This window comes from Dermacentor albipictus, chromosome 3 (assembly GCF_038994185.2).
Source record: "Dermacentor albipictus isolate Rhodes 1998 colony chromosome 3, USDA_Dalb.pri_finalv2, whole genome shotgun sequence".
Lineage (NCBI taxonomy): Eukaryota > Metazoa > Arthropoda > Arachnida > Ixodida > Ixodidae > Dermacentor > Dermacentor albipictus.
In genome coordinates, this window is record NC_091823.1 from 188,012,570 (window position 1) to 188,038,527 (window position 25,958).

The 25,958-nt window shown below is 45.0% G+C and overlaps 1 protein-coding gene across 15 annotated transcripts in view; it reads right to left on the reverse strand.

Annotated features, from left to right (window-relative positions):
* Positions 1–374: 374 nt before the first annotated feature.
* LOC139057682 (zinc finger protein 800-like) overlaps positions 375–25,958 on the reverse strand; it is a 129,512-nt gene continuing 103,928 nt past the window's right edge. For 13 of the 15 annotated variants that reach the window (XM_070536398.1, XM_070536391.1, XM_070536386.1 and 10 more), the window contains one exon: positions 375–2,407. In XM_070536398.1, coding sequence (XP_070392499.1) covers positions 1,091–2,326 — 1,236 coding nt within the window. In that variant the 5' untranslated portion in view covers positions 2,327–2,407 and the 3' untranslated portion in view covers positions 375–1,090. Of the gene's footprint in view, positions 2,408–23,780; positions 23,907–25,958 lie in introns of all 15 variants that reach the window. The other 2 variants (XM_070536395.1, XM_070536394.1) reach the window with 1 other exon arrangement.

Consider the following 25,958-nt stretch of genomic DNA (forward strand, 5'->3'; position numbering starts at 1 on the left):
GCTTGCTGACGTCACCAACTTGTACGCGACTAGTGGTAGTGTCACACTCTCATCTTCACCGTGCAATGACACACCACTCCGTAGAACAAGAAGGGGGTTAACTGAGCGGCCCGATTTTATTACTCTGTAGAGTAATACCCATGGCAGCTTGACATCCACCAATTCACACTTCTTTTATTTTGTGTACATGGGAAGGGGGGGGGGGGGGCTCGCACCTGAGCTGCGCCTTTCGTGAATGTCCTGTCTTTGCACGTGCAAGGCCATAACCCCATACTAGCACACAGCCACGCATTGTGCCTGTGCGTTCATATCGTCTTCGAGGGTATAAAGCACAACAGCAATAACGGAGACCAAAAAGGAAACATGGACACGTGCTGGTCTAAATCTTCTTTTTAGTCCATGTTGTTACCAATGCGCTGAACAGCCTTAAAGATGCCTCAGCCCAAGCAGCCACTTTGTTAATATAGTCCTTGGCCGAGCCAAGTGCAACGCGGCCTCGCAATATCGCACATGACTGTGATCACCGGGACCGTGGTCTCCAAAACGCTATCTGTTTGCACGCTCTGGTTGCTTCGCCAGCGGATGTGAGGAAGCAGAATTCCAAAAGTGGATAAAGGTGGCGCTCACTCTGCAATGTATCTCCACATTCAACATTACAAGACAGATCAAGCATGTGACACTCAAGTTGCTAGCTGTACGATGACACTAGCTTCTAACCAGCCTTCCTGTTTGTCAAGGAGCTAATCACACCAACATAATGTTGGCACAGCTGTAACGAATTCAGAGGGCACAATACAGAACAGCTAAAGCTTCCTGCAACTGCATTGCGAACAAAAACACGTGCAGTTCTTGCCAACACTGTGCACCAAAGGCATGCTCCAAGAGAGCCTCTGACAACTGTTTTGCACGATGCCCCATACAAAACATAAATTGCGCAAAGTGTGTAGTGTAGTTTCTTCACCACAGATATTTATGCCATGAATACAACAGAAGCAAAGTAACTGCTCATTGCAGAGCTCTGTGGTCTACCAAAGTGCTCTTGCAAATGTTTCACAATCTACTCCATCGTGAGGCGAAGCAACCGAGCGTGCTACTTTTGAGGCCCAAGAGGCGGTGGCCTCTTGGGGTAGGCGCCCGAGCGAGTGACCAGTGTAGAGAGCGAGTCGAGGCGCGGGAAGCGCGTAGCCATTGGGTGGCCGCCCTCCTCTTCGCCCGGCACGTGCACAATCATGCGCTCGGCATCATGCGCTGCGTCCGCGTGCACGCGCTGCACATGGCTGCGGCAGTCGGCACGGTTGTACGACTGGTAGCTGCAGCGAGTGCACTGGTACCGGCTGTAGCCCAAGTGCACGGCAGCATGCCGGCGAAGGCTCGAGAAGCTGGAGAAGAGCCGCTCGCACCGCAGGCATGCTAGCCGGTCGTAGTCAATGATGGCCAGGATCTTGCGTTCCATGGCCGGTGAGATGCGCTTGTTGGCACTGCGCTGTTGCTGCTGCACTGTCCTGTCAACGGTGGCAGCACCACTAGTCCTGTCTGCGTTCGACACGAGTGGCAGCCTACGCCGCGGCACGCCCTTGCGGCGGGCCTTGGCTGGTCGGTCCGCCCTGTGGTGGTGGCAAGGGCAGGCCGTGGCTGGCCGTCCGCACCGGCTGCAGACCGTGGCAGTGCCGTTGTTACGCAGCAGGCAGTCGACCATATGCTGCAGTCGGCTCTTGCGCAGCTGGACACCACCGCGGATGCTGTCACGCAGCTGAACAATCTGTTCCTTGGTCTGACCATGCACACTTACAAGGTGGCGTGTGACTCCCCACATCTGCACAAAGCTGGCACGGCACAAGGGACACGGGTAGTAGCGGCGCGTAGTCGAGTGCAGTGACACCATGTGCAAGTAGAGTGTCTTGACAGATGTGTACGTCGTGTCGCAGTTGAGGCACATCAGCCGGGACAGGTCGCAGTCACTGCGCGCCGACAGATAGCTTGTCCGAGATGAGGTCGCCTGGCTCGAGGACGGTCCCTTGTCCTGCGGCTGCTGCGGCTGCTTGCCCTCATGGTGCACCCGCTGGTACACAGCGCTCGCGGTGCCCACAATGGGCGTCAGCTGCAACTCGGCAGTGGTGCTCGGCTGTGGCGGCTCCTCCGATGGCGCCGAGAGCGCACATAGTGGCATTGCCTCACACAAGTGTTGCGTGCAGTAGACACGCTTATGGGCCAACAGGTTGGCCAGGCTGCGGAACAGGCTGCGGCACACTTTGCACTCGAAGAGCACGCTGCACTCGTTGAGTAGCACATCCTTGACCTCGCGGCTGCCACTGCTCATGCACTGCATTATCTGCCGCACACCCTGCACACCTAGCACGATGGGCCGCTGCAGCACCGAGTGGTCCTTCGCCTCCTCTGCCTTCGGTGCCTGCACACAGTCGGTTCAATGATTGACAGTTCGCGAATGCTTTGTAAAAATTCCACAGTTGCAATTGTAAGTGTGACCCTGTCAAATGAACTAAAGATGACCTTTTCTGGTGCACTGAAATGCTAACAGCACAAAACGATAAATGATACATCATTTAAAGCAAAAGGCAAGCGACATTTATTTGATTTGCATAGTACAACATATCAATTTATGCACGCATGTTTAACCTACTGAATATTGCTTCGCAGCACTGTGCAAAGCTGCGCACTGTCCCAAATGTTGACATTTCAGCGTGTTCACTTGGGATAGTTGATACGTCTTGTAAACAACAGATTCAAACAGTGCAACACTGGACACAGCAAAAAAACTATAGGACAGGGTGCTGTGTCCTGTGGTTCTTTTCCTGTGTCCTCTGTCGCACTGTTTAAAGCTATTATTGAAATTTCCCCTGGCTTCTTCAAAAATTCTTCAGTGTCCTCATGTTATTACTAGCAGCACAATGTGTAAGTACATTGTATCGCAAATCGTACTGATAACAGCCAGGCATGGTGCCCTATCTCATGCGTAGTAAAAGTATAATCGGCGTCTAAGCATCCATAACCCAAGACAGAGGTTTGTGATCAGGTTTCAACTGCCCAAGTATTTTTCAGAGTTTCATCGCAAATACGATAGCGAGGCTTTCTTTATCCATTTGTGCATAGCTTCAATAACTCGTCCCTGGTGTCTGAGAAACATAAGCGATTGGAGCTTCCTCGCCGTTGTCACCATTGGGCTGAGGCCGCACCATCACGTGATGCACCACACGAAAGAACAAGCAGTTGTCTCATTATATCATGGTAGCAGAGGAGCTGTGCTTAGCAAGTCCTTAAAGGGGCCCTCGAACACTTTCAAAGCAACCATTTTTTGGTTGCGGGTCGTGCTGACTGACGTTTGGAGAGAGAAATTCAACAAGAATAGCAGCGATAAGTGTATGCAGTGCAAAGTTATGCAGCCAAGAAATTTCGAAATACAAGAAAAAAATGCATACACTCAAGTCCAATTTTGCACCGTCTTCTGTCTCCATTTCTCTCACCCACTGACACAAACCCCTCACTGCCTGAAGTGCCTACCTAGTGGAAGTTTGCACTCCATTGTTGATTACATGTTCCATGTACACAAACTCCGGTGAGGTGCTGACGCTGTTACCATGATAAAAAAAGTACCTACGTACATCCAAGCACATTTCATGTTTGCCACTACTGGTCGAGCAACCTTGGACTGTGCAGTGTCTTCTTTCTTCAGTTCAGCTACTCTAGTTCACTGTAGTTCAGCTACACTTCAGCACAGCACCGTGAACAACAAAAAGGTAGTGGCAACAATGCACAGAGGTGAGAAACCTGCACAACATGAGCCATAAGAAGGCAGCGAGGGAACACACAAGTGACAATAGAAGCTTTAGGGCTCAAAGGTCAGAGGTATGAAGCAATACCAGAGGCAAAAGAAAAGCCAGTATCCCTATTGTATTTTGTGGTTGTAGCGATTTTTTTATTACTGTGCCTGTATGTGTTAAGTACAGCAAAAAAATAAAAAGAATTTATCATGTTTTGCTGTAGTGCAGTCGTCATATCGAAATTTTTCTTTAACTAATCAAGGAAAAATGAGTGGCGACGTCAATGATGCTTCGGGTGATGATGCGGTCAGCAGTGATGTAGTGATTTGTTTGCATGATTAAAATACTGAATATTTTAATATCAGTGCTTTGAGCTGTGCTAAAATCTCCAACCGTCAGTCTATGCAATTTGCAACAGAAAGACAGTGGCTTGAAAAGTGTTCAAGGGCCCCTTTAAGTTTATTCAACACTGTTCATTCTTTTTTTTTTTAATATATGGGGTTTTACGTGCCAAAACCACTTTCTGATTATGAGGCACGCCGTAGTGGGGGACTCCGGAAATTTTGACCACCTGGGGTTCTTTAACGTGCACCTAAATCTAAGTACACGGGTATTTTCGCATTTCGCCCCCATCGAAATGCGGCCGCCGTGGCCGGGATTCGATCCCGCGACCTCGTGCTCAGCAGCCTAACACCATAGCCACTGAGCAACCACGGCGGGTACTGTTCATTCTTCCTCACCACAATGCCATATTGCGTCCTTATCGAGTAAGCAATGTAAACTATCGGCAATCATAGCGCAGTCTTGCAGGAACTGGCAGTAGAAACTTAGCATGCCAAGAACCCCCGTAATCCCTTTTTGTTGCATAGTTCTGCTGCTTTTATGATGGCCTGAGGCTTCTCCTTTGTAGGACTTGCAGAGCCTCCATCGACATTGTAGTCAAGGGATTTCATCTCCAAGACTGCAAATTTGCACTTAGCTTTCACTATCTGGAGACCAGTGTCTCTCAGCCACCATTGCACTTATTCCAGTATCTTGCGTTGTTCTTGTTCCGAAGTTCCGGTCCCCATTATGTCATCTAAGTAAGCTGCTGTGCCTTCAATGCCACTAAAAAGTATATCCATGAATTGGTGAAATGGCAGTGGCGTTACCCAAGTTCTAAATGGCATTCACTTGATGCGGCACAGTTTTTTGATAGCGGCAACGGTATGTAGTTCTGCTGAAAAAAAATTAAATTATGGGGTTTTACATGCCAAAACCACTTTCTGATTATGAGGCACACCGCAGTGGAGGACTCCATAAATTTCCACCAGCTGTGGTTTTTTAACGGGCACCTAAATCTAAGTACACGGGTATTTTCGCATTTCGCCCCCTCGAAATGCGGCCGTCGTGGCCGGGATTCGATCCCGCGACCTCGTGCTCAGCAGCCTAACACCACAGCCACTGAGCAACCACGGCGGGTCATTCTGCTGAGATGTCCTCCACTTGGAGTTTTCAATATGCTTGTTGAAGGTCCATTTTGGAGATCTTCCCTCTTCTTACAACCGTAAGTAGCTCAGAAGATGCTGGCAAGGTGTATACATTTGACTTCAGCGCAGGATTCAGACTGCACCAGAAGTTCCGACATAAATGAAGAGTACCATTCTTCTAATGTACAATGATTCGAGCTGTCACTGAAGATGAAGACCAGTTGCTCAGTAAAGTCAGTCGAGCTCTCCCTGAAAAGTATTTCGTATTGCATGGAACAGGCCTGTGCTGGAACTTTAGTGCTGCTTTGTATGTGATGTCAATATAAATTTTTGAATTGAATTCTGTGGTTTTTACATACCAAAACCAAGATTTTATTATGAGGCATGCCGTATTTTTTAACCACCCGTAGTGGTTTAACGTGTCTCAAATGCATGGGACATGGTCGTTTTTGCATTTCGCCTCCATCAAAATGTGACCGCCACGGCTGGGATTTTATCCCGCGACCTCATGCTTAGCAGCGCATATTGATGTCAAAGTGAATAGGTTCACTACGACGTCGCTTCACAGAATCACTGAACACTTTGTCAAAGTTACGAGCAGTCTGATCAAGCGTTCTCGTACACTTAGTTCAAGGACTTTTTCTACTTATTTTTTATTTATTTTAAGATACTGTCAGCCCTTTGACAGGGTTATTACAGGAGTGGGGTACAGAAAGAAACAGTAATTGTCATGGGTAGATCGCTAAACCAGTACATATAAGAAGAAAAAACATATGTACAACAGCAAGTATGAATACGAGTATTGACAAGCATGCCAATAGAAAAAAACTAATAATCATATGTAGAATACAAATAAATGACATCAGGTTGATGAATACGTATGAAGTGAGTTATGTAACATCTCAAGGAAATCATCAATTCTTTGCTGTTCGACTACAAGTCGGTCAAGAGTATTCCATTTTCGAATGAATCTAGGGAGAAAATAATAATAGAATGTATTGTTGTTGCACGCATATTCTTGGAGTGTGAGATCATGTGTATGACGTAGGTGCCTTGTTTAGTTTCGACGTATCTTGTGTGGTCGATCTTAAAATAGTTGTGCAGTAGCATATATAAGAATTTCAGGCGGTGAATTTTAGCTCGACTTTGGAGTCAGGGCAAACCTGCATGGCGCAGCAATTCTGTCAGGGAATCAAGGCATCAATAGCGGTTAAAAATAAATCTCATCGCTTTGCGCTGCACGTTATCAAGCACGTTGATACTGCTACTTGTGAAGGGGAACCAGATTATATTGGCGTATTCTAGAATCGGTCGGACAAGTGTGGTGTACGCTAAAAGCTTAGTGTCACGGTCAGCGTGCCACAGCGTCCACTTAAGAAAAAACAATTTTTGCATTGCTTTTGCGGTTATAGCTTCCGTGTGAACTGCCCAACTGAGATCAGAAGTTATTATTACACCAAGATATTTGCGCTGGCTTACGTTTTGGAACATGACATTACTAAAACCATTAGAAAGGCTAAGCTTGTTTGCTCTTTTGTTAATGACATCACAACTGTTTTGTCTGAATTAACCACCATTTGCCTTTTAGAGCACCAACTTATTACTTCATTCAGGGCAATGTTCAGCTCAATTTGCTCACTGTGGCTTTTGACCTCGTTATACAGTACGCAGTCGTCTGCGAATAGCCTAATATTTGAGTTCATGTTCACTGCCAAGTCATTTATAAACAACAAAAATAATATCGGTGCCAAGACGGATTCCTGGGGCACACCAGATGCGACATTTAATGTGTCAGAAACGTGCTCATTGCATTGCACAAATTGTTGATGGCCGGACAAATAGAGTGGGCACGGTGGAGCAGCAGCCATGCAGTTGCTCAAAATCCCAATCTTGCTTTTTGTGCAGTTTATCGCTCGGTCTGGCACGTGGCTACAACCTTCGGGTCCAGCGATCACCGGCTGTCCATCACCAGCGTTGCTGACGGTCCCGATCTTCAATATTGCGTCCTCATGTCATCAGTTCTACTTTACCGGGCACATCCCTTCCATGGTCAGCGGGTGGACAACACTGCTGGCGACTGCAGCGACGCAGGAGGACATAAGAGCACTGGAAATCCTACGCCCCTTCAGTGGGCACGGTGGAGCGGCAGCCATGCAGTCGCTCAAAATCCCGATTTTGCTTTTTGTGCAGTTTATCGCTCGGTCTGGCACGTGGCTACAACCTTCGGGTCCAGCGATCACCGGCTGTCCATCACCAGCGTTGCTGACGGTCCCGATCTTCAATAATGCGTCCTCATGTCATCAGTTCTACTTTACCGGGCACATCCCTTCCATGGTCAGCGGGTGGACAACACTGCTGGCGACTGCAGCGACGCAGGAGGATATAAGAGCACTGGAAATCCTATGCCCCTTCAGTGGGCACGGTGGAGCAGCAGCCATGCAGTCGCTCAAAATCCCGATCTTGCTTTTTGTGCAGGTTAGTAAACCCCCCTCTCTCTATTGTAAGCGGACTAGCAACGTCTGTCTGCTGCTCCTACAGTGCCCAAGTGTGCTCTTTCAGTGCTTGTGTGAATGTGTATTTGTTACGAAGCTCTTAATGTGTTGCGGTGACGTTGAACTCAACGCTGGTCCTACTAACAAAGAAATACTTGATGCTATCACTAAACTTTCTGAAAACGTTGACCACCGTCACGTTGAGCTCAAGGCAGCTCTCGACGACTTAAAGACAAAGCAGGAGGTCTTAGTACAGACCATCGCTAACCTTTCAGTAAGATTATGCGCGGTTGAATCCTTTGTCGAATCATTCGACGGTTCTGCAGCTCTTGATGACGCATCACGTCTAATCATCAAAGCTGTCAGAATGGAAGGCCAGGCACTCAATTCTCGACTGGACGATCTTGAAGACAGGTCGAGACGAGATAACCTATTGTTCTTTGGAATACCGGACTGCCCGACTGAGACATGGGCTCAGTCAGAAGGCCTTGTTCAAGACGTTTTGTCTCGTCACCTTAAAATACAAATTTCTGACTCGGAAGTTTCCGGAGCACACAGATCAGGATCCTACACAGATAAAAAGACTCGGCCAATTATCATCAAGTTTTCGTCGTCTAAAGTCAGGGATGCAGTCTGGGCGCAGAAATATAAGCTCAAGGGGACTGGTGTATCAGCTAGCGAAGATTATTGCAGAGCTACGCGAAACTCAAGGAGGAAACTAACAGAATTTGCAAAGGTAGCCGGGAAGACGTACTCTCTTCGCATGGATAAACTGATCATGGACAAAAAAACGTACGTGTACTGCTCAGTAAGTGACGGCGTACGCGAAATTGCTTCAGCACGATCAGTGGATACGCAAGATAGCGCTGGTACTGTAACTGCACGTGCTGGCACTTCCAGTGCATCATAGCTATGCCCGCCCAGATCCTGCGCAAGAGGCGCCTCTATTTTTCTTTGCAATATACGGAGTATTCTGAATAAACGCCTAGAATTGTCTTCCGCTATTGTATCCTGCTCTGCTGATATTGTTGGTCTAACGGACACTTGGCTTTCTGCAAAACTTAAAGATGAAGAAATTTTGGACTGTGAAAAGTGCTACAAATTTTACCGATGTGATCGTGATTACCGGTCTGGTGGTGGTGTTCTGCTGGCGGTTACCGACAGTCTTGCTTCCCATGTTATTCCAATCGTATCCTCGCTTGAGCTTGTGTGTGCGCGCGTGCTCATTGATTCTCGCGAAATAATTTTTTGTGTCTGTTATCGGCCACCAACTGCATCATTATCGTTCTGTAATGAACTGCACGATGTTGTCAATCAGCTGTTCGTCAGATACCCAAAATCGCCCCTCTTCTTACTTGGCGACTTCAATTTTTCTGACATCAGATGGGAACGAGACTTGGTTTCCTTAAAACACAACTCAGCTGAAAGCGAAGAATTTTTAACTTTTTGTCACGACTTCAACTTAACTCAGCTCGTTCACTTTCCCACTTGCATAACTTCCACTTCCGCTAATATTCTAGACTTAATACTTACCACTACACCCGACCTAGCTACCGGCTTAACTCATTCACAGGGAATTAGCGATCACTCGATAATTCACTTCACTCTACGGGCAAAGATTTCTAAGAAGAAAAAAAACTAGGGTCATCCAAGACTACGGCAAAGCAGACGTAACTGGAATGAATGGGGAATTTCAGGTCTTTGCTGATCGGTTGTTCGCCGGTTTTGAGCAGCGGTCGGTTGAGGACAACTGGTTGCTTTATAAAAACAAACTCTTGTCTCTTAGTGATCGTTTTGTACCTAAAAGGAAAGTTTCATCATGTACTCACTCACCATGGTTCAATAACATGTTAAAGCGCATGCGCAACAAAAAGAAGTGGATATTTCAACGCACAAAATTCACAGCCAGAATAGACCACTGGTCTTGCTATCAAAAATTTAACAGAGAATTCTGTACTGCGCTCTCAAAAGCCAAGAAGGAATTCTTTGATAAAACTCTTCCTTTGCTACTTCATTCTAATCCCCATAAATTTTGGAGCATTATTAAGGGTACTAAAAGGACACACATTCAGTTAATCCAATCTGATGTCCCAGTAATTCAAAGCGAGTGCTGCAATGTTCTGAACAATGTGTTTGCTACTCATTTTCATAAGAGCACTCCCACAGTATTACCACATATACCAAAAACCAACTTCTTCCCAATGGATTATATTGCTATTGATGCAGTTGGTGTCGAAAGGCTGATTGTCAACTTAAAAGTGTCTTCGTCGGCCGGTCCAGATTGTATTTCATCAAAAATGCTGAAGTGTACACAAGTTTATTCTGCACTGATATTGTCAAAGCTTTTTCAACAGTCATTACAGATGTCTACACTACCCTCTGATTGGAAGATAGGGAAGGTGGTCCCAGTGCATGAATCTGGTGATGTACATTCCCCCAATAATTACCGCCCCATATCATTAACATCCATTCCAGTAAAAATCCTAGAGCATATAATATACTCGCACCTCATTGAATTCCTTGAGTCCAATTCCTTCTTCAGCATTTATCCGCATGGATTCGGTAAAGCAGTTTCGTGTGAAACGCAATTGTTATAACGCAATTGCTTTACTAACGACTTGTTTATTAACGCGGATCATGACTTTGATACTGATTGCATATATTTAGATTTTGCTAAAGCATTTGACTCCGTTTCACACAATCTACTTATCTTCAAGCTTAATCAACTTAACATGGACCCTGATGTACTTGCATGGATTAAGGAATTTCTCTCTAACCGTAGTCAGTATGTGACGGCTAACGACTTCTCTTCACGTAATTCTGCCGTAACATCTGGTGTCCCGCAAGGGTCCGTTTTGGGCCCTCTGCTCTTCTTGATTTATATTAAAGATCTTCCTACTTGCCTTTCTTCCTCAACTGCCCGACTGTTTGCAGATGACTGCGTGGTTTACCAGAAAATTACTAACCATGACGATTATCTCAATCTGCAACGTGATCTAGATAGGGTATTTGAATGGTGCAGTCAATGGCTCATGACACTTAATACAACTAAATGTAAAAGTATGCAGGTTTCTCGCCACAGCACTAATCATTGTCCGCGTACTTACCGCCTCAATAATATTCTATTACCATCTGTTGACAGCTATAAGTACTTTGGTGTTCACATTTCTTCTAATCTATCGTGGAATACGCATGTAGAATATGTAACTAACAATGCCAATTGCATGCTTGGTTATCTGCGTCGAAACTTTTTGATGCCCCATCGTCCCTGAAGTTAACATTTTACAAAACCTTGGTACGTTCTAAATTAGAGTACGCATGCGCCATATGGGATCCTACTCAGACTACACTCATTCAAACTCTTGAAGCCATTCAGAATCGCGGCGCACGTTTCATCTTGTCGAATTATTCACGTCATTCCAGTGTCACATCTATGAAGAAAACCCTAAACTTGCCTGACCTTTCGTTGCATCGAAAGTCGTCTCGCCTCAGCCTTTTTCATAAAATATATTATTACAACAACGAGATGAAGGACGTTTTGTTTCATCCACCTCATTACATATCTTCAAGGACCGATCATCGCTTAAAGGTGGGGCTACCTTCTTGTCGCACAAAATTGTGTAATGACTCTTTTGTTCCTAGAACAAGTGTCGCATGGAACCACCTTCCCTCCACAATCGCCAGCATTGCTGATGACCACCAGTTCAAGATCACTTTACAAGACACATTGTAATACTTCTGTTTGTTTGTTTGCTGCACACCTTGCCATTTCTTTCCCACTCCTTTCTGTAGTGCCTTTGGGCCCTGAAAGTATTTTAAATAAATAAATAAATAAATAGCTTGATATCCATCGAGTCATTGGCCGAGCCCTAAGTTTGCAGACCAGCTGGAAAACTAGCTTTTCATGGGAAACTTGATCAAACGCCTTTGAGAAATCCATAAAAATTGTGTCAATTTGGGAGCGTTCGTTAGTGCCTTGGGCTAAGTCGTGCATTATCTCGACGAGTTGCGTTATCTCGACGAGTTGCGTTATGGTCAATAGGCCTCCCCAAAATCCGTGTTGGTTGGAGTGTAGCAGAGTATTGTCTTCGATAAACTTTGTGATCAATTTGAGGACAATATGCTGAAGCATATTACAGCTGGTACACATCAAGGAAATGGGCCTGTAGTTTGATGGGATCACCTTGTCACCGGATTTATGCACTGGGATTATTTTTGCGACTTTCCATTCAGAAGACATCTGTGAATCCTGGATAGATTTTGTGAATATTAAGCGTAGATACTAATTGGTTCTGTATACTGCTTGAGGAAAGCGTCCGGTGTCCCGTCTGGGCCACAGCTCTTTTTCATCAAGGTTTAATAGCAGACACAGTATACCACTGGCGGTTATTTCTGGGGTTTCCAGTAATTTATTTTTGGTAGATGGAATAATCGGGGAATGTTGCACTTGTCCATTATCGACTGTAAAAATCGACTGGAAGTAGCGATTGAATTGATCTGCCTTATCTTTTGTTTCTGTTGAAGGAGAAGCCTTTCTATCGTTATGTTTACCATTTACGTAACGCCAAAATTTTGCTGGTGATGTTTCCATGAACTTAGATAGAGTGGTACCATAGTAGTGCACTTTGGAAATGCGTACCTTGCTTTTCAATGTTTTAGATAAAGCGGAAATCTGAGCAGTGAAATTAGGAGCTAAACCAGACCTCTTAGCTTTCCTCAGCCTACTAATTTTACGTTTAACATGAATTATTTTGCGGGTTATCCATGGATTACACTTTCTTGTAAGTTTGCACTCTAGTGGGACAAAATTTTCAATACAATGCATGACGTGTGCTTTGAGTTGCAACCATATATGATCTGTTGATGAGTTTTTATCCGAACAAAGATCTGAAAAGTCGAGAAATTCGTGAGTGAGATATGTGATTATTGCATCGTTGTCTGCTTTGTTGAATGCAAGAACATCTTTTACAGGGCCGTAGTGCCGTACAAAACCAGGTAGAGGCAGTGTGCACAGGACTAACTTATGATCGGATATGCCATGTAAGATTTTGGTGCATGCCTGGTCGTTCAGGAAATGGTCACTAACAAGAACAACGTCTAGAATAGAACTCAATTTGCCCTGGATTTAATCAATCAATTTTGTCCGAGGATGTAATGAATGAATGAATGTGCGGTTTTTACTGGCGCAAGGGCCAGGTATGGGCAAAGAGCGCTATGCAAGTGTTAGTGATTTCGCAGTGGAGTGATGGGTTTTATGAAGTTAATGTGACGTGGCTGTAAAGGGGCCTAAAATATAGTCATTGTAGAGTGTGTAAAATGTATGTGTAATAAAATTATGGCGATGACAAATGATGTGTACTATGAGCATTAAGGTGCACTGCAAAATAATGATACAATATAAAAAATGCACAAGTTTCTAAAATTCACTAGAGCACCATGGCCTCGTTGGAGCCCTTGAGACACAAGGGCCTGGAGGCATGTGCTCTGTAAAACAACTATCACAGCGGCATCTTCTGGAAAGAGGATGCGCTACGAATTTATTGGGCTCATAACATGCAGGACAACCTCATATAAAAAATTGAGGACTACTTTGGTGTTGAAAAATGGTTCCTTACCAAGAAACATAGCTGGGTGTAGAGGTATGCAATAACGATATGCAAGAGGAAAATGTTTCTTTCTTTCAGATTCGACTTTGCAACACTCCAAGAGGACGTGGAGGATGGTCAGCCTCTCATCACATCGACCACAGGTTGGTGGTTCATTTCCAGTAAGCAGAAAACTGTGTGTACCAAATGTGTGCCCTATTCTGAGGCTGCAGAATAGGACATCTGTTCACCATGATTTTGCTAGGGAGGGCCAGAAACCCAACTGTCGCTTTATAACGTGCAGTTTATTGTTTATTTCTGCGTTCCACATGCGTTGCCAGTGTTGTCGCAGTTTCTTGTGCAAGAAAGGCTTCAGATCTGTGACAGGGATAGCAGCTGTAGGAAAAGTGTTTAGTGATGCGAGTGATGTGGCCATTTTATCAGCCAGTACATTACCCTCGATACCTCTATAGCCAGGTACCCAGCGTATTACTACATGTATATGCGTTAGATAAATACTGCATAAGAGGGAGTAAAGTTCAATGAAAACAGGATTTTGAAGCTTTTGTAATGAAATTAGTGCTTTACGAGACTTAGCGTGTCTGTGTATACAATTGCTCTGCCGAGTTTTAATTTCTGTATATGTTTTACTGCAGACAGTACTGCGTAGGCTTCTGCAGTGAAGATACTTGTTCGCGGGTTCAATAAGTTAGATTTAGAAAGAGAGGGACTGACAGCAGCATAAGATACACCAGCATGTGATTTTGACACGTCTGTGTAGAATTCGGAGCAGGTGTACTTCGATTGAAGTTCACGGAATTCGCATAGCGATTTTGAGGTCAGTGCGTGCTTTGCGACCTATACAAAGGATACGTCACAGTCTATCACCTGCCACTCCCAGGGCAGTAATAGCTTAGCTGGAGCATTACGCGATGTTCGAGAACAGGGACATCCATTTCCGTGCTAAGTTCTCTTGGACGCAGTGAGAAAGGAAGTCTCATAGAGGGTTCATTATGAAAAAGTGTTTCACACGTAAAATCGTTAACAGTTTTGAAACACGGATGTTCTTTATTGGAGCGCACATTGAGAAAATAGGTGAAGCTGATGTACATTCTCTCAAAATGTAGTGACCACTCGTCCGACTCTGCATATAGACTTTCCACCGGGCTTGTTCTAAATGTGCCAGTGGCCAGGCGGATACCCATATGATGAACGGGGTCCAACATCTTTAGCGCACTCGGTGCAGCAGAGTGATTTACTACAGCACCATAATGTAATCGTGATCTAACTAGGCTCCTGTAAAGATTCAACAGGCACCTCCTGTCGCTACCCCATGTAGTGTGGGCTAGAACTTTAAGTAAGCTCATAGTTTTTAAACATTTTTCTTTAAGACATTTTATGTGTGCAATGAAAGTCAGCCTGGAGTCGAGAATAACACCTAGAAATTTGTGCTCTTTGTTGAAGGGAATTTGTTGTGAACCCAGTTCTACACAGGGATCAGGTACCAGGCCTCTCTTTCTTCTGAAGAGAACACAAGAGCTTTTGTACGGGTTGATTTTAAATCCATTTTGGTCTGCCCACTTGGACACCTTGTTTAAGCCCTGCTGTACCTGTCTTTCACACACTGTAAGGTTGCAGGATTTGAAGCCTATTTGTATATCGTCTACGTATACGGAATAAAAAATGGCCAGTGGCAGTGAAGCACGTAGTGTGTTCATCTTAACATTAAAGAGAGTGCAGCTGAGCACGCCTCTCTAGGGTACACCAGTTTCCTGTGTTAAAGGACGTGCCAGTGCATTGCTGACTTTTACACGGAAGGTACGATCCGACAAATAGCTTTCAATTATGTTTAGCATATTTCCACGGATGCCCATCTCCGACAGGTCTCTCAAGATCCCGTAACGCCATGCCGTGTCATACGCTTTTTCCATGTCAAGGAATATCGAAAGGAAATACTGTTTGTGTACAAATGCATTGCGGATATATCCTTCAATGCACACAAGATGATCGGTTGTTGATCGCCCTTGTCTGAAGCCACACTGATAGGGATCGAGCATATTCTTGAGTTCAAGGTAATGTATGAGTCTGTGATTATTAATTTTCTCAAAAAGCTTACACAGACAATTTGTAAGAGCTATCGGACGATAACTTGCTGCCAAGGAAGGGTCTTTTCCCTGCTTCAGAACAGGAACCACAATCGCTTCTTTCCATGTAGATGGGAGGTATCCCGCAGCCCAAATAGTGTTGAAAAGTGTGAGTAGTGTAACTTGTGTGTCAGTATGTAAGTTCCTGATCATGTCATAAATGACTCTGTCAGGTCCCGGTGCAGTGCTTTTGCATGTGTTCGAAGCAGCGCTCAACTCGGCAACACTGAAAAGCTGGTTATAGGGTTCATTCTGGCTGGATTTTCGTATAATTGGCTTACATTCTTCTATTTGTTTATATTTGAGAAAGGATTGGGAATAATGGATTGAGCTCGAAACACGTTCAAAGTGCTCCCCAAGTGAATCTGCCTGGTCTTGCAGGGTATTGCCTTGTGTGTTTACCAAAGGGAGGGAGTATGTTTGTTGCCCTCTTATCCTATTAATCCTGTTCCAGACTTTGGCCTCATCTGTATACGAATTGATACCCGATAAAAACTTCTGCCAACTCTCTCTTCTGGCCTGTCGGCGGGTTCACCTGCCGTGGGATTTTACTATTTTAAAGTTGATAAGATTCTCTGCAGTGGGGGAGGCGCGTAGCAACCCCCACGCCTTGTTTTGTTTTTTACGAGCGATCCTACAATAGTCGTTCCACCACGGGACACGCCGTTGACATGCCAAGTCATTTACTTCTGATATGCATTTAGATGCGGCCTCTTTTATGAAGGCTGTAAAATACTCCACAGCAGCATCAATTATTAACGAGGACATGTCATCCCATGAGATACTAGTGAGAGTTCGGAATTTCTCCCAATCAGATGTATGAATCTTCCACCTAGGAGCCTGTGGTGGATATTCATTTTCTTTAGGTGTTCTTAGCAGTATGGGGAAGTAGTCACCCCCGTAAGGATTGTTCGTAACTTCCCATTCGAGTTTGGGCAGTATAGATGGGGAAACTATACTAAGATCTATAGAAGAAAAGGTTCTGTCTGCAAGAGAGTAATATGTGGGTTTCTTCTTATTCAGCAGGCACGCACTAGAAGAAAAAAGGAACGGTTCAACAAGACGACGTCGCACATCTATACGAGAGTCGCCCCACAGACAGCTGTGCGCATTGAAATCGCCAAGAACAACATAAGGTTCTGGCAATTCATCTATGAAGGACTGAAATTCATGTTTATTTAATTTATAATGTGGGGGTGTGTAAAGCGAGCAAACAGTGATAAGTTTCTTTAGCAGAACAACTCGAACCGCCACTGCTTCAAGGGCCGCTCGTAGCTGTAAATGTTGACACGCTATGCTTTCTTGAATTACAATGGCAATACCCCCCGATGATGCGATAGCATCATCGTGATCTTCGCGAAATGTAACATACTGTCGAAGAAAGTTTGTGTGTTTTGGTTTTAAGTGTGTTTCCTGTAAACGCAGCACTTTTCGATGGTGTTCGTGGATGAGTTCTTGCACATCATCAAGGTTTTTAAGGAGACCTCTGGCGTTCCATTGAATAATTTGTGTATCCATATTGGAAGTAAATAGGTGCTGTGTGTACGGAAATGGAAGTGATGCCTTAGATTACAGAGCTCTTTCGAGGCCCTGTATCGGGGTTTTGCCCTTTCTGAAGCGTTCAAGGGAACCTCGCCGCTTAGGCGCTTAGCGCGCCGTTTGGATAGGTGTAGTGTCCATTGCCTCTTGTGAGGCGCCGGACACGTGCTCTTGGAGCGAGAAGTTACGAGAGAGAGTCCCGCTTTGGAGGGCAAGACCCCTGCACCCACCAGCCCGGAGGTCGATGGGGCTCCCTGAGGGATTTGACTGCGCCAGCTGTTGCCAGCGCTGGAAGGAGGCAGGGAGGTTGGGGCAGCCTCGGCTGTGCCCACCTTCGGGGTCGATGGCCCCGTTTCTTGGGTTGGCGTAGCAGCGCTCGCTGCAGCCTCCAGGGGGGCGGATGGCGTCACTGCCGCCCCACTGGGTGTGGGTCACACAGTCGCCAGAGACCGTTGTGGTGCTGCCCCCTGAGGCGCTATGCGAGGATGTATGCTCCATTTCCTTACATTATGTAAAGGTTGAGGCATAATCTTGAAGTCCACCAGAACTTCCTTCTTTAACCATGCTGCATGGTCCCCGGACAACAGTTGCAGTGTGAGGTTGGATTTCTTAAGTGATTCAGATTTTTCAGGCCAGAGGTTTCAAATGTCTCGGAGCAAACAATTGAATGCGATGCGATGTGAAGAAGCTTTCCTCCTACCCGAAGGTTAACAGTGGCTAAAACACATTGGTGGGCTAGTTGGTTTGAATCCATGATAGAGTGTGTGAGCGTGACTGAACGAGAACATAGAAAAAAATTTGAGGAAAGGCGCATGAGCAAGCAGTCAGTGTCGCTGTCTGAAAAATAGATACGTTTCCTCAGTTTATCCTAACTATTGCAGTGCATGTTTTGATCATGCCTTGGACACATGTACGATTTATCGACATGCCCAACTGAAATTTTTTTTTTCTGTCTTGTTTGCTTCCGCTCGTATGTTTCAAAGTTCAAAGTTTATTTGTCAATACAGCATACAAATTGACAACGTTACATATAGTTATCGATGTGTGCAAAAATACAATTTATAGTTGAAAGCATAGTGTAGTCTCCGTGTTTGTTTCTTGCTACGTCCTCGTTCAGTAGCGCTTACACACTTTTACAGTGGCTAACACTGTGGCACTATACATTGCAGTTTTCAGGGCAGAGAAGTCAGATGTTTCTCTTCACCATTAGCACTCCCTTGCTTTTCACTTCTACCATGCAGCTGCTTCTTGCATGTAAAGCAAGTGTCTGCAAGCTTCCCTATATTTTTGCAGTCGCAAGTACAGGCAACATGGTTACACTCACCTGGCCAGTGCAGCAGAAGCATGATGGCATTCGTTTTTGTGGATTTCCTTTTTTGAGAGCTTTTGCCTTATGCACAGTACCGTCAGCCTTGGACAGTTTCACTTTTGCTGTTGGCTCTTGGTGGACTACACTGCTGGTGCTAAGTTGTAAGTATCTTTGAACATGATGTGTTCCGCAAGCAAATGCTGTTGCAGATTTTTGTCTCTGATGCAACAAATAAGTCTGCCCTGCAGCATAACATTTACATGCAAGGTAGTAGAAATCCACTTTGCTTGCTCTGTCATTGCATTGCTCTTCCATTTGTTCCTTTCTCGAGCCGGAGCCCTCAGTACTAGCACATAAATGTGGTCAATTACAATGCCGGAGTTGGTTCTTGGGGTAAGAAAATTGCAGTCTGATGCGATTTTGCAAAGCACTGCAACATACTCTGCGTAAAACTGTGTTTCTGCCCCTAGTCCCACTGATGAAATGGTAAACGACTATACAGTTCTGACAGTCACGAATAATAGTGTGCATAGGGAAATTTAAGGATCGTAGTGTAGTCGACTTCTGAAGGTTTCTATTGTGCAATAAAAGCTCAGACAACTTCAAAAGCTGACTCACCGCAGGACATAAGTAGAACTGCTCATTTCTTGATTGCGTTAGAGATGTAGAATTCGAAGCATTTTAGCCTCGAACTCCAGCCGCCGCTTTCTAAAAAATCTGAGAGCCAATTACAGTGCAGAGACCAAACTGCACACTGTTGCACAATAGGCGATATGTCGCTGTGGTACATGGCCCATTTCATATATGCCACCTGTGTGCGAGGCCATGGTAAGACATGGCAAGCAAACAGCATTTTAACGTACTATCATTGTGTGCTATGCTAACGCAAAGTGATAAATTCATGATGTAGTGAAGATCTTTGACTTTAAGAGCATTCCGCATTGCTAATGCATCACCATTGCTAATGCTGTGGCTCCATCTGATAGGTAGAAATCAAACTGCTTTCCTGCCTCAGTGCTATCCCTCGAGACCAAGAAATGCCAAAACAAACAGCTGTCTTGATAATGACAAAACATTGCTAATATTTGTCCTCAGCAAAAGATAAGACAAAGTGATGGATGATTTTGCCATTTATTTTTGACTTCCTACGACTGAGAGCATGCAGTGGAAGCACGCATTCAGAACAAAGTGGGCTATTATGATAACCACCTGTGCCACCATGGTAAACTAGGGTTTTAGGTCACACATGAGCAGTGGGCCTAACGTATCGCGGTAACATGCCAGATATCATGCAAAGCTAATACTGTCTGACGCAACCTCACATGGAGTATCATTGAGAGGTTCGGGCACTACAAAGAAACAAGCACAATGCTTGAACACAGTTAGGGTGACTAGACAACCTGGTTTAGGCAGGACACATACCATTTTTACCGCCTTGGTCCCAATCTCTCATGGTTTACATGTGGGATGGTCTTTTGTCCTGTTTTCACCTCTCCAGATCCCAAGTTTTCCCGAAATGCCCGCCCTGTGGTGCCTAACTGTCTGTTTGCTTTGCTTTCTCAAGTTTGGTGGAGCCACCTTCAAGAGACCCCAGAAGCAGGCGGCACAGCAAAACACTGACGAAGGGGGCAGCAGCACCTGCGATCTCATAGCAGTTAGGAAAGCGAACAGTTCGCTTGCCCTTACTTGTATAGCCACAATGACACTTTTGCTAATGAAAGCACAATTCTGATCAATCATGCAAGTTGTACATTTTCTCAATTTAGCCACAATGATCTTATGAATATGTTTTCTAATGAGCCAAGCCAACGTGGACCAATTACATTGCCTGGCTTGTCAGGCATGTGGTGTTAGAAACACTTGGAATAATGCTGAAATGCATACGCAAAGTTACTGAGTAGCTTAAAAAAATTTTCCTTCACATAAACTTATCTTCGAATAAATGGTGAACCTCACTAATGCGTTTGCATTCTTTAGTTACTTAATGCACCTTTCGGGGGCTGTCTATCTATGTCTGTTTTTATGTTTGTATCTAACCATTTTCCCATCTACCAGAGTCACTTAGTAGTTCTTGGTTGACTGGTTAGCTTATTGGGCTGCTGTTCCGAGGTAACAGAATTTGAAACCAAAAATCGGACCAACTTGGGTCACTGAGCATGTGCCAATATGTACAGACGTGCCACTCTTCAACAAACTTCTTTCAAGTCGGCAAAGGTCGCTGTAGACGTGGGATTGAGTAGGTACCGCTGTTTGAATAAGTGCTGACTTGGAGCCTTAGGTATGTGCCACTTAGTCCATGCTGGTCTTTAATGAATCTCTTTGATGCCAACTTGGGTCACTATGTACAGGAGAACCCCGCTGCTACGTTCCTCACTGCTTGTTTTCCCGGCTGCTACGTCCTTTTCAACCGGTCCTGGCATAGCTTCCACAGGATACAATGTATAAGGAACCCCGCTCTTACGTAGTACTAGCTGTCAAAACTTTCCCGCATGATACGTCGCAACTTAGCACCCTGAACCCGCATGGGCTGAAGTAGGCAACGCGCTCCAACCGCCATTTTTGCTTTTGACGAGTTTTGGCCGGGCTTGGCTACGGAACTGGCAGCAAGAAGCCGCACGCCAGTTCGAGAGGCCACCACTAGGTGGCCATTCGTGAAAAATGCTCCGACTATCATGACTGTGATTACGGTCACTGCATGGTTGTTGGATGGGTCAATTCCTCTTCTACCGTGCTATCATGATTGTGCATTAAGCCTCGTGAACGTCAAACTTGTGCTTAGATGGCGATGCGCAAGCAGAAGGCGTTTTCCCTTGAGGAAAAGCTGGACGCATTAAATGCAGTCGACAGGCAGCCAGCGTGGAAGAGAGTCGACATTGCCAATGACCTTGGTCTCCCCCTCGATGCTTAACAGCATCGTTGACACTATTGAGGCTATTGAGAAACGTGTGGCGATTTCTAGCGAGCAAAAGAAATGGCAAGCCACCATTCTGGACTTTTTAAAGTCCTAAGCACACTCAGTGGAAATAAATTGTCTATAGTTGAAGCTGCACTTTTTTCATTCATTTTCGGAGCTTTCCTCACTGTTGCGTTTTCCCGGCTGTTACGTTTTTTCCCCCCGGTTCGGTGAAAAACGTATGAACGGGGTTCCACTGTATGTGACAACAGGCCTGTGCCACTCTTCAATGGAAGTATTTGATGATAATTTGGGTAACTAGGTATGTGCCACCGGTAGTGTGCCGCTCTAGAATGATGAAAAAGGTCCCTTAAATTTCTTCTATGTTGAGTGGAAACAAGCCCACGTCACAAAGATTTCTCAAGGCCAACAACCCGATGCATTAGCAGACTGCACCAGAAATGCACTGGATATGTGCCGCTTTTCAATAAACGCCTTTTATGCCAACACTTTAGCAAGCTGCGCCATTAATGTACTGGGTATTAATACTGGGTATGTGCCACTCTTCAATGAACCTCAGCTAACCAGGGGCACAAGTATGTGTCACTGAGTGTGTGGCTAAGCAAGGGAACCATCCTCAGCATTTGTAAACACTTGTGCCACACTTCTTGTCTCCGAGGCCGTGAGTGAACTTCTCGACAGTGCCACTAGATGGTGCAGCATGTCCAGAAAGAAGCACGTGAGAGGAGTCTAGTTGGTGAACGATGCGTTTCTCAGCGCTCACACGCACTGGCGTGCCACGCGTTTCGGAGTACATGCATAGGCATTGCGACGGCAGCTCTAGATGACACCAAGTGTGCTTAGGGAAGCACAAAAGAGGAGTCCCGCTGCAGTACATGCCTCATACATAACTCGTTTCGGTGGCGACAATATGTTGTGTTGCTATACTGATTCAATGCTAACGCGTTACCGTTCAAAGTCATCGTAAGATGGGTTCTGGCACAATCATTATTACTGATGTTAATGCTATTATTGATTCTCACTTTTTCAAACCTTCATCACACTTACGGGGTGCATGCGCCATAAAGTGTTATTAGGGAAAATTGTGCTTGCATTGGCACTCATTTATAGGCCATGTAGTTCTCTCGTGCAAATGCAGATGCCATCATGTGCTGATGTCATTGGTAACTGAGCAAGGCGGTTATTTATGTTCCTGCAGCGACTGCGCTGTCTCTTGTTTCTCACTTGATGCAGAGATAAACAGTGCACCTCAAGAAGTAGGAATGTGTCCCACACATCTATGTAGTGAATGCAACCAGCAGCCTTCAGAAACAGTGACGTACAGATGTTGACGCAGCGTTGTGTCGCCGCTTATTGTGTGTGCACCATGCAAAGTAAAGAGTAGTTGATTTCAAATCGCTAAAACCAGCAGTGAACTATTATTTTTAATTTCAGGTCCACCGGCAGCGGGTGCATGAACTCAATGATGCCAAGCCTAACCTTCACTGAACAGGGTCATCACTAGGATCAAGCTTCAGGTGCACGAAAACGAAAATGTTAAGCACAAGCTAGACAAGGACGAAACAGAGACACATGAAAACTGGACCAGCCCTGCTCTTTTCTGCTTCATGTACAGTCAACAGCAAAATTTTATGCAATGCTGTTTACCCTTCAAATGTGAATTCCTGTACTGTTAAGGCATGACACTTCATATTTAATGAATCATTGTGTAGGTGGTGAAGGCTACTATATGCTGGAACATTTATTTCGAGGCTGTGTGACCATGCTTCGTGAGAATTCAGCTTCTTGGCAGATCCTGCGTCCCGTATACTTTTGCGGCTGACTGTACATGGCTTGAGAATGCTGAAGCTTGTGCATTTCCACTTGGAAGGCATGTTCTGACTAATTCCGAGTTCGATTATTTTTACAGAATATTTACAAAGAAAGCTGGGGCAAAAGAATATGTCTGCTCTGGCCCACGTGCAGGCGTCATCATCGTCTTCATCGCTCTGCCAAACCCATGTTCACCCATGTATCGATTGCTCTGCAACATCGCCCTTCGGCTGCGGAGGCGCCATCCTGGCACTTGCTTTGATGGTGAGGAGCTATAAGGGCAACATGGCTTCAGTTGGTAGTGAGAAGGTAGAAGAAGCAGGTGTATAATCTCGTAATTGACGTCACCCTCAGACAGCATCTGCCTCGAGGGAAATTCGGAGGCTTAATTGCTGGCACGCAACACCCTTATAGACTATTATGGCCACAGATCCTGAAGAAGCGATAGCATCATTGCAGTCTTTGCGGAAAGCGACATATTACCTTAGAATGTTGGTCTTTGTTAACTTTAGGCATGTTTCTTGGACACTCGGTACCTTGGGACTAAATCTGTGGAGGATTTCTTTAACATCATCAAGATTGTGGAGAAGTCCTCTCATGTTCCATTCTAATATTTGGGTATCCATAATGAGAAAGAAGTTAGTGCTGTGTGTATAGCAAAGAAAAATGAGCTTACAGGGCTCTTTTCTGGCCCTATAATACGATGTTTCTATTTTTTGGAGCAGTCAAGAGATTCTCACCACTCCTTAGGTGCTTGCAGCGCCATCTGGCTGGAAGATGTGTCCACTGCCTCTTCCAGTGTGCTGGGCACCTGCTCTTTCAAGCAGTTCATTTGCCTTGAAGGCTTCACCTCGGGAGACAAGACCCTGGAAGCCACCAACCCGAAAGTCAATGGCCCCTTCTTTTGTGATGGCAGAGCAGTGCTAGCTCCAGCTTGCCAAGGGGGCGGATAGCGTCACTGCCGGCTCACTTTTTGTGGGCCAAACAGCTGCCGGAGGATGCTGTAGCACTGCCCCCTGACGCGCCGCTTTGGCAAAACTGTTCTTTGGCAGGTATGATACCCACCTTCGTGCCTCCTTGAGCGCTATATTTTCCTTCACTTTAAGCGTTACAATTTCCTTTCCCTGTTTCCAGGATGGGCAGGACTGCAAGTAAGCGTCATGTTCCCCATCACAGTTCATGCAGTGGAGAGAGTTTTCATAGGATTCAGAGGAATGCTCATGAGCCCTGCTTTTAGCACAAGTTCAGAGGCCTTGGCAGTTCTGTTAACTGAGGCCAAATCACTGGCATTTGAAATATCACAGAGGATCTTCACATGCCCTGTCTCAATACTCTCAAGAAGCACACTTGAACCAAAGGTAAGTATTAGATGCTTTGTTTTGATTTCTTCTCTGTCGCGCTTTAGCACAATCCTTTTAACATTTATTACGTTTTGCTCACTCCAGCCTTCTAATAGTTCAGCTTCCGTCAGCTTCTTCAGGTCATTATTGAAAACAACACCGTGAGCGGTGTTCATTGTGCGGTGCAGTGTAATTGTCACTGGCATGTGCCCAAATGAGACTAGGTTATCCAGTTTGTCATGTTGTTTCTCCTCGCGGAGTTCCAACAGGAGATCGCCGTTTGCCATCTTCGATGCTTTGTAGCCTCCTCCAAGTGCTTCAGTTATACATTTTAAAAATAGAAAAGGTGACATTGTTCTGTCTTTTCGGCTTTGTCTCAATGGATAATGTGGAATTGGGGGGGGTGGGAGAGTTTTCAGTTTGCCAGCCCAAAAATTTGAACACTTCTTCAGTGCACCCCCTTTTCTGGGGCGATCAGGGGAAAGGCGGGAAATAAACTTGCCATAAAATTTCTCTTATATCAGCAGTAACGCAAGTTACTCACGATGGAGCCCAATAAGGTGACACACAAGGGCTTATAAGAGACACATCCTACGGACACCAACTGTATGTCATTGCTATATTTAAATTAGTGTAAACAAGATTGGTTGTTCCATACAAAGTTAACCCTTGCCACCGGGAAGGTTGGAAATCAGAAGAAATGAAAAGAAGACAGGAAAGATTGAAGGTTAGAGAGAAAGACAAAGATTGAAATGAAGCACAAGAAAAAGCGACTGCCAATTTCTTCCAGGTGGGTCAATCTGGAGGTGCCGTCCATGTGCCCCCCCCTCTTCCCCCCAAAGTCATTACCAGAGTTTTGTTGCCCAAATCATTTGAGGTTTCCTTTAAGTAGCCTCTACCTTTCCCTTAAAATTTTATTGTGCCTAAGAGCTTACTACATCATTGTTGGCACGGATGTGCATGACTTTTAATTCATACTTTTGTTTTTACAAATCCTGCTAATAGGAGAACAAGTGCATTAGAAACACCAGCGGTGGCTACCTCATCCGTATTTTTCATTTCATTTTTTAAATATTTCTACTGTGAACACTATGCACAGAAAATATAATTAAATATATAAAATATATACACAGTACAGTTTATTATATTTTTTTGAAGAGAAGAACATAGACAACTAACAATTATTTCTAATAGTATGGACGTTTTTATGCCTAGAGGATGAATGTGTTGCTGCATGTTCACCTTGCTTCAAATTGCTTTGCGTGCCTTGATTGATTGATTGATTGATTAGTAGGGTTTTTTGGCGCAAGGGCCAGATGTGGCCAAAGAGCGCCAAGTCGATGGTCTGTACTTCTGAATGATATATGGGTGTTAATTGCGGGGAGTAATGAAACACGGCTGTATAGTGGCCTAAAATATTCGCTAAAAAGCTGAGTATATGCATGTGGTGCGATGCGGCTGTAAAAGGGCCTAAAATTTATTTACTCTAAAGTGCGTAAAATACAAGTATATACATAGTATAAAAAATGACTGTGATTGATCGTTTCTGCGATGACAACAGATGTTTCACAAGATGGG